The sequence below is a fragment of the Vigna unguiculata genome, chromosome 4 (genome assembly GCF_004118075.2).
Source record: "Vigna unguiculata cultivar IT97K-499-35 chromosome 4, ASM411807v1, whole genome shotgun sequence".
Taxonomy (NCBI): Eukaryota; Viridiplantae; Streptophyta; class Magnoliopsida; order Fabales; family Fabaceae; genus Vigna; species Vigna unguiculata.
The window spans coordinates 18187173-18199767 of NC_040282.1; the positions used below are offsets into that span (position 1 = coordinate 18187173).

Consider the following 12595-nt stretch of genomic DNA (forward strand, 5'->3'; position numbering starts at 1 on the left):
TGGACATAATTAATAACCCCTATAATAACCATATAAACTACCACGTGTCAAGTTACCCGTTGTGTTACATGGCAATTTATAGTCGTGACACATGACAATGGTTGTGGTTGTTCTCAATTTAATCCTCTATTTAAATTTTTTGTTTAATTTAGTACCCATATTTTTTAAGACGATCTAGTTTTGTCCTTTTCAATTTGAGACCATATTAGTAAATAAGCTTAATTATAACTTATATATACATGTCAAAATAATTTTTTTTTAATTTATATATCAAATACTCCACTTAAATACTCAAATTATTTTACTCCACCAAAATACATGGTAACCTGACACGTGGTACGCCATTAACGACGTTAGTCATTTATGTCATAAGGGATTTAATTGAAACACTTTTTTAAAATTTGGGATACCATTGACACTTTTTTACACGTTTTTAAAAGTGGATACCAGATTGACACACCTCTATCAAAGTGGGTACCATCTGAGTAGTTAAACCTAATATCAACACCTGTTCACTTAAGCCCAATTCTCACTAGCATTCCCTTTCCTTCAAGCCCAACTCTTGTTGGCACAATTTATCAAACCATTCTTAAGAAAGAACTACTTAACTCCGATTTCTCATTTTCAATAAGAATTTTAATGACCAAGATCAATCTTTGTCAGCCTGTAACCCTGATCTCTATTTTGAATGAGAATTCGTAAGACCAAGGTCAATCCTTGTCAGTCGGCTCAAAAACTTAAAAAAATATTTTTTTTTCTTTTTAGTATTATTGTCTTGTTATTTTCGGGAAAATTAACATTTTGAAAACCACATCAATTTTGCTAATTATATTAAAGGTCCGATTTTCATATACCATGTCTTATTTTATGGTTTTCCATAATTTTCCGTAATAAACTATGGTGACGACTCCAAAAGAATTGTATTTTATTTTAAAATACCTTTTATTTTCTCGAGTTAATCATCTTTTCGCGATTTCGGTTACTACACGAAGTCTTTAAAAAAATATACTTAACTCAACAAAAATATATTTTTCATCTTTAAATTATTTTAAAAAATTGTTTTATTTTTAAATTAAATTATAACATTATTTTATAAAAGTTATATAAATATTTTTTCAGCAAATATCTACTATCCGATTCTTATTGTCGTATTAGAAACATTCCACATATAATACTAAATGTTTTATATAACTTGAATAAATCAGAAAGAGAAAATAAATATATAATTTACTTTAAAGATAAAACATAATTTTAAAAATAATTTGAAAATAATGAATACATTTAACTCTAAAATTGTTAATAAGGAAAGAAATTGAATTATCATTATTAAAACTTGAATTAGATTTTGAAAAGAAATATTTAAATACATTAAATTTATAGAGTCATATCTTAATTAAAGATAGAATATTTAAAAACTAACAATGAAATTTGGTTATATTTAAAAAAAAAATGTATTTTTTGAGAAAGGAGTTAGAGATATAAAGTTTGAATGAGGTCTTGTAAGTAACACAACCTTTGCTCCCTTTTGTTCTCCTCTTTCCAAATGAACGCCATTTTTATCATAATCGTCATCCTCCTCCTCCATCATCACTTACCTACTCCTTCAAACTCTTCCACCTAACCCAACATCACACCAAACCATATCAAACCAAAAACAACCAAAGTAAGTGAGTGAGCTTTAACTTTGTTTTGTAATGGTTGTTGTCCAAGGTTCCAAAGTCCCTCTCCCACACCCTTCCTCCCTCTCTTCCTCTCCCCACCCTCACACCTCCATCCTCTTTGAACCCTCTTCCCTCTCTCTTGCCCTTACCCATTCTGATTCTTCTCTTTCTTTATACCCTTCTTTCTCTCCCCTTTCCACCACTCCCTCTCAACCCCATACCCAAACCCTAAACATCCCCTCCCCCTCCTCCTCCTCCGCCTTCCTCCTCCTCCAACAACACCCATCCGCCGCCACACCCGTCATCTTCCTTGTCTCCTCCCCCTACCGCTCCCGCATCCTCCTCCGCTTCTATCGCCTGCGCCGCCGCGACCACTCCTCCTTCCAACGCGTCGCACGTGTTATCTGTTTGCATAAAGACCTCTGCTTTCAGCCCGGCCTCGGTGTCCTTCTCGACGCCAAGCACGGGGCCGCTGTTAGACTCGCTGCCTCTGTCAACTACTTCGCGCTATACGTTCTCTCCAGCAACAAGGTATGGGTTTTCGCCGTCAAAGACGATGAGGGTGGCGAAAACGACAGCAGCAGTAGTAACGACGATCACGGTGGCAGTGGTGGTTTGAGATTGATGAGGCGCGCGGTGATTGACTGCGCAAGGCCGGTTTTTTCTTTGAGTGTTGCGTTTGGGTTTCTTATTCTCGGGGAGGAGAATGGGGTTAGGGTTTTTGGTCTTAGGAGGCTCGTAAAAGGAAAAGGTGGGAACAAGAGGTTTGGGAATTCAAAGCAGCTGAGGAATGGTGGTGGTGTTCGAGGAGGGGGTTTGGAGGTGGTGAACTGCAATGGCGATTTGGAAGGGAAGATGGAAAGACAAAGAGTTGCTGCTGGTAGGTGAATGAGTAAACTTTTTTGTAATGTAGTGTTATGGTGTTTTATTTAGAATTTAAGTGGAATGTGCTTACACTGCTAACTAACACTAGATATTCATGTATGATAAGAAGGTTGAATTGTGTAATAGTTACTTGAAAAATTTAACTTAGGGCTAGCAGTTTGATTTCGAGGGTGATTTTGGATTTAATTAGAAGGTATTCATGCTGTCGACTAACACTAGATTATCATGTGTGATAAGACGGTTGAATTTTGTAGTAGTTAATTTAAAAGTCGTATTTAGGTTTAACAGTGTGATTTCTACGGTGGTTTGAATGTAATTAGAATGACAATGTCATCAGAACATGGATTGTCATATTGATGAGATTGTTTGCTTTTCTTCTGATGATTGTTTTAAAAGTCATATATAGGGTGGTTTGTAGTTGCTTTGGTTGACATTTACACAGTCAATGCATGAAAATTTGTAACTTGAATTTTTCAGCAGAATTTGAAAAGAAAATGCTGATTTTATTGGTTTTGGCTTTCAAATTTTGTCTGTTTGGCTTTTGACTTAACGATCTGTTTTTATGAAAAATAGGTTGTAAGTAAATATAACTTGTAAGAGTATTTCACTAGAGACTACTAGTGTGTAGTAAATTCAATCATCATTATTCAGTGTCTTAATCGTCAATGATTTAGCAAAATTCTGGCTTTTGCATTATTTGTTGCATTTCAACTTCTGTGGCCACAGGACTCAATGTCCTTTGTAAACAGGCATCTTTATCTAAACCTTGAAACGCCTGAATTTGATTCAATTTCCAATTCTGTGGACCTTTGAGCTTTATTGATTTAGTTTTGGAATAGTGAATGGCATACTGTGTGTTTTTGAAAGATACAAGAGTAGTCAATGTTATAGTGCCACTCAGACTGTTGCAGAATATAATGCTTGTCGTCTGCAATAGGGAATTCATTATGCTGTGCGGATAGCAGCCAATATTGGTGCCAAGTTCCTGAGGATAGTACTACCAATTAGCTGTGAAAACTTGATTCTGCCCCCTTTTTTCCTTTAATCAGTAAGTCATTTTTTAGGGTTGCTATTGTGATGGCAGATATTTTGTCCTTGAAAATCATGACTATTTGAATTAGAAAATATGTACCTTTACTATATAACCCTGTAGCCAATCTCTCTCAATTTTCAGCCAACATGTTTACTGTCACTTCGTCAACTGGTTGCTGGCTGTGCTTTATCCAGCCTAGAATTGCCCTTTTGCGGCCATGGTCAACACTTCAGTTTGTGGCCCCTGTTCTGATGTTTCTGTGGTGGCCTCTGTTTGCTCTTTGCCAGCCTGTTCTGTCCTTTAGCTTTTGTCTTTCTGTCTTCCTCTTCCCTCGTCATGGAGCTTGTGGTTGGCTTTGTCAGAAAACTATAAAAAAATAATGCCCTTTGCTGGCAACTTTGTAAGAAATGGGTAAAAAACATTTTTTACTCTATTCAAACTCAAAACAGTTCTACTTATAAAATTTCTTCTGTGAGAGGTAGATTTGTCTGACACCCACTGTAAAATGAGTGCAATTGGTTCAAGCTTAAGTTGGGTTTCCAGTGGTTAGCCATTTTTTTAAAGCATTGATTGCTGATAATTCCTTCATTTGCACTGGACTATTTCTCTTTGACCAGCTTGAGATGATTTAGTTTAATCACTAATTGATAGTAATTTACTGCTGACTCTATAAGTTTTAGAACTTAACAAATACCTAGTCGGAATTTGGTATTTGCTATACCATGGGATCTAAAGGGTATTGATCTTTGTTCTTGTTACCTTCTTTGTCATTTTAAAACAGTGATCAATTCAAAATAGTGATTGGTAATACACTAGCCTATGTGTATTACACCGTGGTGTTTTTTAGTCTACTTTCAAGTTTCAGTAGCTTTAGCCATATATCTACCCTGGTCAAATGTAACAAATTGTGTTCATATATTTAACTTCTGCTAACTATTTGTAGATATTTCTCGTTGACCAGGATATGGGTGCGATACAGGGTGCCATCCTTTGTTTAATCCCAAGATGTTTTAATGGTAAATAATTAATTAAATATTAAGAACATATCTTTAACACCAAGCTGTATTTTGAATTTCTTGTGATAACAATGGAATCTCTATCTAGAAAACTGGCAATATACTCTTCCTATATTGTCTTAGAGTATATCTGCAGAGATATCATGATATGATTACTATATTGTATGCATAAATTTTAGGTGCTTCCAAATTTCCCCAGTACATTACCTAGTCTATGTTTTCTTATTTCAGTGAAGCAGACAAATGTTAAATCAAAACATGATGACAGAGATGGAGGTTCATGTTTTGTGATGTTGAAGGGAAACGATGTTAATACAAATTCTGCCACAAAGGTATCCATGTCTATAAAGGCTATTTCCATTCAGGCTGTGTCCCAGAGGATGTTTCTGATCTTGGATTCTCATGGAGATTTACATTTGCTATCCCTGTCAAATTCTGGCATAGGAGTAGATGTCACTGGTAATGTTAGGCCACTGCTTCGTACAATGAAAGTGAAAAGTGTTGCTGTTCTTCCTGATCTATCTTCTAGTAAGTGTCACTTTCCTTATTTTATATTTTATTTTTCAAAATTCAATTTGTGGTTGCTTTTTTAGTGAAATATTTTATGTCGGTGTTGGAAAAAGCTGCTAAACATATGTTGATGATAATCATGTCTGTGCTGATAGCTCCTAATTAGCTTGTTGATTGATCATAATTGCATACTAAATATCGGATTGGTGTGTACATCCAAAAGACAAAATTTCCCAGCCATCCTCTTTCATCTATAAATATAAGGCAGGCAGTGGGGGGTTGGGGAAGCCTTCTTTTGTATCTGCGATTTTTGGGCTAGTTTGTTCAAACTTAAAGTAAGTGTTTTTGAAATAAGCAATTTAAAAAATTCACTAATTTAAGAAGCAGATAGAATTTTCTTATTTAATCTAAAAACTGTTCATTTTAAAAATAATAAGACTAGACAAACACAAAGAAAGCAGAAATCTGCATATTTTATTGAATAAACACTAATTTGAAAAAGAAAAAAAGCACAAACAAACTGGTCCTCAATCATGAGTATCAGATTGAAAGATATGTGACATTGGGGGACTTAATTTTGCAAACTAAAGTGAGATATCATGCATTTTGATTTTGTTGGTTTAGATATGTCAAAGCTTCCACATCGATTAAAAATATGACTAAATTATAGGATAGAAGTGAGTGCATAAACCTTACCTTATAAGTCTGTCCTAACAAAGTTTGTTGGACCTATTATTCCACCTATTATTAGGTCACTATTAGACTACACATAAATATCTAGTCTCATACTATCAGTCCTCAGCAGAAGATGGGATGTTAGAGATTTCACATCGATTAGAGATATAACCAATTTATAGTATGTGAGTGTAAATTTCACCTTAGAAGCTAGTTTTGTAAGGTCTGAGTTACGCCTAAATCCATTTTCTAAGATTTATCCTTCCGTAGAAAATTTACATTTTATTTAAGGGCTGAGTTAGGTAGATAGAAAGGAAGATGACATTGTATGATATATCCAAACCTGTTGAAAGTACTCACTTCAAGGAGTATGCAATAAGTTTGAACTACTTGTAAACATTGTCACATTATTGTATTTTACCTGGTTGCCTATATTTACAGAAATTAAGATTGGCGAGATGCTTAACATAAAGCTCTTACCTTGTAGTTGAGGGACCCTTGAATCCATTCATGTCACATTCACACACAACTTGCTGTGGTTGAGACTGAGATTGGATGAAGTACAAGCATTGATGTACAAATGTATTAACTAAAACAAATTGTTTAGAGTTGGATTTATTTGTTTTTTTATATTTATTTTTGTGTTTGTAGCCTTGAAGGATAATCAAATTAAAACAATAATATGCCTTATTGGGCTAATATCTTTGTTGGGAAAGTGAACGAATCTTCTTTGGAATCAATTTGAAATGTATTTGTGCATTCTAACCCAATAAGATTATAAATAAATGTAATGAAATAAGCTTATGAGACTAATTACTTGACAATTAGTGAAATAAAATAGTAATAAATTTTGACGTATCATCATTATTAGAATATATGAAAGTATCTTGTTATATCTTATATTTTTTTTACCCTTTAGAATTACTTTATATTTCCCATTATCTCTTGTGACTGGTACCTAAACTGAATATCCTTATTTAATTATGAGTATGATTAGTGTTATAAAAAAATCGTCTATGGCGGTGCCATGGCAGAATTATTCCTTGCTGCCACATCATTGCAGTGGCGATGTGGGTTTTTTATGGCAGCCCATCGTGGCTGCTTTGGGTGTCACGGAGTAGCATTGCAGAATGGACGTGGCGGAAGTTGTGGAGTGGCATGAAGGAGTAGCAGCAACGGCAGTTGTGAGAAATAATAGAGATGATGGTGGGAAACTGAAAGAGAAGAGGCAGTGACCGACCCGAGAAGTGAAAACCCTAATTATCCTTCTATCCTTATTTTTCCACCAGGAGCGAGCCCAAGTGTTTTTTCTTCCAAAAAAGGAGTTGGTCCAAACAACCCCGCCCAAACCTAACATTACAGCAGAATATTAACTTAGGATACCCTACCCACGTTGAACCCACAGCCTGTCCTTCACTATTGTGCTGTCCTGCTGCAGCAGCAGCTGCCACTGCTTCTGATGCGGTTGCTGCCACTTTTGCTGACGCCACTGCCACCGCTGCTACTGCAGCGGCCACTTCCGTTGATGCTGATGCATGTCCATGTCCACCCACCGTACCGACATTGAACCAGCAACTCCTACATTATGTTTTATTATATTTTAAATTTTGAACTTGAAAATTGTGGCTTTTATTTTTATTTTATTGTTATTTGAAGTTTTTAAAAATGATTTATTACTAGTTATTTATTGTCTTTCGTTATTTTTGAGTTACAATTATATTTTCTGATCTTTTAAAGTTATCAATATCTATATTTTGCATTTTCTATAATATATATATATATATATATATATATATATTGTCTGCAATGCTCTGCCATAACCTGTTATGGCTTCCGAAATATCCCCATAAAGAAATTTTAGGTCTCCAATATTTTCTGTTATTTCATATCGATAACATTGATTATGATATAAGTATAATTAAGGTAAGTCCTTTAGGTTTCATAAACATCCCCCATCACATTGTAGTACATTTAAGTCATTATCAATTTGCTATTGTTCACTCAAATCTACTTGTTCTTCTAAGATGTTTTGTACTTTTTGTTGGAATACAATGGGTGTAGGACGAGTTAATCATTGCTATGTCTTGTGTTGAATGCTTAGTAGTTTCATTTCGTATTCATGTTTTGGAGATGTGTCTACCATTATTGGATAATCCTTGATAAACAAGAAGAATTTTAAGCTTCAGTTATTTGTGGCTGGAAAGGTTGCCCTGGTTGCTAGTCTACATACTATGTGCATGACTCCCTGAGTTATTTAAGCTTCAGAATGTCAATAGCACTTTGATAATAGAAAGATGTTTAAAGTTATGGTTCTTCAAATAGTTATCAGATATAATGCATCAAATATTTTTTATTTTGTTCTCAGTGCAGCTAAAACTACTCTTTATTTTGCAGTGTCTCAGACTATCTGGATATCAGATGGATGCCATTCTGTGCACATGTTCACTGCAATGGACATAGAAAATGCTTTAAATGAAGCGGATGGAAATGATTGCAATGAAAAGCTTTTACGTCTCCCAGGTTCACAAACTTTCATTTCCTTTGTTGATTTAATTAGTTAATGTATTAGAAATCTATAAGTTGCTGTAACTTTCTTCTACTACGAGTAGCCAGCACCAATTGAACTAAAATATTTAGGAATATACTTAATCATGTATCTAAAGATACGATCCTTCTCACTAGTATGATCATTTGTGGATTACAGTAAACCAATTGTCAGTATAAAAATATGTAACATGGTTCTCACTCTCCCTGTCAATGCCATACTGGTACTAAAGGACCATAACAATAACCAAAACAATTGCAAACCAAAGGTAATCTTCACAAAGAATGCTAAGAAACATGCCTAACTTGTCAAACCAGAGTGAGAGAGAAAATACATCAGATCTTATTCGAGAAAAAAAAAACAAAGCATAAGGGAGTCAACCATCTACAAGAATGTAGCTGATAAAAGGAATGGAGGCTGGATCTAACTCTTGGATGGCATGCAAAGAAAATGAATGTGAGGGTGGAAGGATGACGCTTCATGCCCGTGAAAAAGGCTGGATGGAGAATTTGTGATGACTGTTGAGGTGACGACAGATCTGAAAGAGGAGACTAGCAGAATCCTAGATTTCAGATAGTACTTGTGCAAGGTTTAGGAAAAAGAGAAAATGATGGTGGAATTGATATAAATAAAGCTTAGTGACATTTTCGTATATATGTAATTTGGTAATCATATCAATTTTTTTGTATTAATATTTGAGCTCTTGTAACGAATTCATTTACTATAATTTTATTTAAGGATTGTAGAACACCGCCTTCCGAGTTTCCTTCTCTTCACTTGTCATGCATGATCTAAATAATTTTTGCTTTCTGATTCAGTTGTTCGAGTTCTTTTCTCCTGTGAGAAGATCCAAGACATCATTTCTCTATCTGCAAATTCCGTTCTGATTCTTGGACAAGGTAAAATATATTTAATCTTGTTTTTACATTTGACTATTTGTTATATTCTATGCCAAAAACACTTTTACTTCTTCTGCCTCCTTTTGACAAACCATAATAATGAAGATAACAAAGAAAAATAAGTACCTATGGCATGTTACTGTAAGCCTTTGTTAAATTGTCATTTGCATCTTTTAATATCATCAATGTCAAATTTTTTATTTTGGACATGTATATCATATTTAAAATTTCAAAACTGCTAAAGGCTGTTGTGCATTAGTTTCCAACATTGTTTTCATGGGCCTAAAGGTTGCTTTCATCATCTACCCCTTACCAAGACAGCAAGATCCGATAATGGTGGAAGTGTTGCCCTTTTAGTTCAGCTTGTAGTTTCATTATATAAACTATTGCATAATAATATGCTTTTTATTACTCCTCTTGTGAAGTTCCTGGCTTGATATATTCTATTTTCTCCATATTCACCATGTAATCCTTTCCCTGCTCAACAGGAAGCTTATATGCATATGCAATTTCCTGAAGCTGCTTTGATTTTTTTATCTTTTTCAATGGTAAGAATTTGCTTCATTCTTTCTTAACTTACTGACCTACCAGCTACAAAGTTTGATGCAAGTTTTTTTTTTTAGGAAATCAATATATCTGGCTCACTTGATGTTTCTAAAGTATACTTGTGTGGTTCATCGATAAATCATATCTCTCATGGTAACTATTTTATCAGTTGTTAGGAATACATTGTTACCCAAACACTGAGATGTTGCAGAACATGAAATAATATTTTTCTCTTAAATTATTTTTCTTCTCCATTACAAATTATTTGAATAACATGGTTGGCATATTCATAATTCCTGAGTCAGGTGCTCTGGTTGCCTTCTTCTTATAGCGCATCCCTGAGATACTGGAGACCATGAAAGGTATATAAATTTTTTGCTGCAACCCTTTTGGGTTCACACCTGCTCTTAAACTTTTGTTGTATATGTGATTGCTGGGGATAATATATACAGGTTCTTGATTGTTAACCAAGTTATCAATAACATGCCCTGACAAAGTAATGCCTTTTCATTTCTTGTTTAGATTGGCAGCAAGCGTCATTGGACTATCCATGGAGTTATCTGTTTCTGGGGCTGAGATTTTCAAGATCTTAAAGCTGCCTGTCCCTCAAAACCTGGCAGTTAACTGCCGGAGAACATACCTTCAACAAAGATGTTGGCTGTTCATCCAACTTGCTTGATACTCATCTTTTTGGAGTTGAAAACATGGTTTATGCCAGAGAACTTAGCAAGGTTCGATAATATAAAAGGCATGATCTTGGCAATCGTGTTTTCTCCGTTTACTTAGAATAGTGTTTACTGTTTACTTAGATTAGTGTTTACTAGATTTCAATTTTCTCAGTCTAGTTACGTCTATGGTTACTACTGTGCAAGTTTGTGGAGTTGGAGGCTTGTCTTGTTATTTATGCTGTTTTAACTTTATAGTCTATCATGTTTTTCTGTCTTGACAATCTCGATTTCTTTGATTCCGTTTTACCAAAAACTGCGATGAATTTATTTGAGTTTGATGCCTGTATGTATTCTTGGACTGGGAAAGGTATCATTTGTAAAACTAAAAGATGACAAGAGATAAGTCCTAAAAATAGACACTAATGGGTTTTTCCAAATTCCAGTTGTGTTTGATGCAGATGATTGTAAGTGTTCAGGAAAAACTTGTGAGAAAGGTAGGAGTTTAAGAAAATGGGTGGTAGAGAAATAAAATGGAAAACTACATAGCTACATTTGGATTCAATAAATGTTATGAGGGGAAAGCTTGTTTCAATGCAAGGTAAAGAACATTTCTAACCTTAACAAAAGTTAAAAGTGAATAAATGGAAATAGGTGAGGAATGAAAATTAGAGGTGTTTAGTTGTAGAAAGTAGAATAGAAAATGAAGAAAGGCAGAAAAGTAAACAAGTGAATGGTAAAACATATTGGTGTTTAATCATCTTTTGATCTTCATCTGTTTTAATTCTCACCTCCAACTAAACACAGGTGGAACTATAAATTGATTCCTAGCCATGGGAATTATTTGAGTTATACTGAACTATGGAAAACAATGAAGCAAAGGGGACGTGATTCCCAAAGGGGTGCCTAATAATTGGACATGGTATCTATCAAAATCTTGTTGCACAGGGTGTTGGGAGCACTGAAAAGATAAGACATTGGAGTGAAGTGAGGATGAAAATCTCCTAGAAAAGCAGGAAAATAAATGAAGTGTGTGGACCCCAACTCACAGAACCTTTCTCTCTTGATACCTACTTGGCGTACACATCAGACAAAAACTGATGACTATGAAGAGGTCCAGGTGGGGCCCCTCTGCTCCCATTATGTAAGGATTTTAGAAGCATGTGGCCTGCACATGCACAACCACAAACCCTTTCTTGCTTCAATCTCTCCACTCTTCTGACAAGTGACATTCACTTTGACAATCACTTCACAGCCCATACTGAAAGGAACCTAACAGTGTTTACTGATCATGCATGTTATCCCTTCCTAACTCCCAACTAGTAAAACAGTAATAATGCACAGAGGGATTCACCTCCTCATTGGGCTTTCCGTAGGTTACAGTATCTCAGTTTTGACAAAAGTGATGGAGCCAACTTCTGTTTTAACCATCTTTTTTCAGAACAAAATTGGCCAAAACTAACAATGGATTTATCATTTGATAACTTTCCATTAATATAATTGTTGGGACTTAGAAGTTTACATTTAACAAGTGTTCAACTTTCATGTAATTTTGAACAGAAAGAAAATTTATGCAAATTTTCTGGTTGAATGTGGTATTTCTCATCTGGGAACCTAATCTGTCCAAGTACTGAGATATGCTTAGTCACTAAGATAATATCAGAATTGAATGACTTGATTTGTTAAATTTGTATTTTACAAAACATTATTGCATAAAGGAGATGTCTACAAATTGAAAATCAGAAACAAGTTCTTCATAAAGTGTTAAAATTTGCTAGAAAGATTGGAGTGGTTTCTTCTATGTCTGTTCTTTTGGTTTAAAGCACCCTGGAAACTTGTTTGTGAGCTTTTCAGATTATGCTTATCATTGATAATGATCTAACATATCTGATTGCAGCTATAGGAGAAGTTTCCTGAATTGGGTATCAAGAGTTTGTGTCTCATCAAGCAAAAATTAATGGATTTGTGAGATGGTATGACATCCAATTGAATAAATGCCACAAAATAATGGATGTTGGTTTTTTAAGTGCAAAACAACAGAAAGGGGAACCCTCATATGTCAACCTTTCTCTATCCAATTACCACAAATTGATAAGCATATTACAACCACGATTATTGTTTTGGAACATCATGATGGACCTAGCCAAATTATATGGGGTT

The 12595-nt window shown here is 34.7% G+C and overlaps 1 protein-coding gene across 4 annotated transcripts; it reads left to right on the plus strand.

The window, feature by feature from the left end:
• Positions 1-1502: 1502 nt before the first annotated feature.
• Positions 1503-10780, plus strand: LOC114182088. 4 transcript variants are annotated; one of them, XM_028068844.1, is made up of 9 exons: positions 2222-2541; positions 4523-4595; positions 4827-5123; positions 8175-8300; positions 9144-9224; positions 9713-9772; positions 9848-9923; positions 10076-10132; positions 10293-10780. In XM_028068844.1, the coding sequence occupies exons 1-6, from the start codon at positions 2497-2499 to the stop codon at positions 9739-9741; spliced, it is 651 nt and encodes a 216-aa protein (XP_027924645.1). In that variant the 5' UTR covers positions 2222-2496; the 3' UTR covers positions 9742-9772; positions 9848-9923; positions 10076-10132; positions 10293-10780. The 4 variants fall into 4 exon arrangements, with proteins under 4 accessions (XP_027924642.1, XP_027924643.1, XP_027924645.1 ...); XM_028068845.1 differs by having other exon boundaries at positions 4541-4595; XM_028068841.1 differs by lacking the exon at positions 4523-4595 and having other exon boundaries at positions 1503-2541.
• The last annotated feature ends 1815 nt before the right edge of the window (positions 10781-12595 follow it).

Coding starts and splice junctions, on each gene's coding strand:
- LOC114182088 (XM_028068841.1), top strand. CDS start 1,695: ATGGTTGTTGTCCAAGGTTCCAAAGTCCCTCTCCCACACCCTTCCTCC. Junction 2,542..4,826: donor AAGACAAAGAGTTGCTGCTG/GTAGGTGAATGA, acceptor TTCTTATTTCAG/TGAAGCAGACAAATGTTAAA. Junction 5,124..8,174: donor TCTTCCTGATCTATCTTCTA/GTAAGTGTCACT, acceptor TTTATTTTGCAG/TGTCTCAGACTATCTGGATA.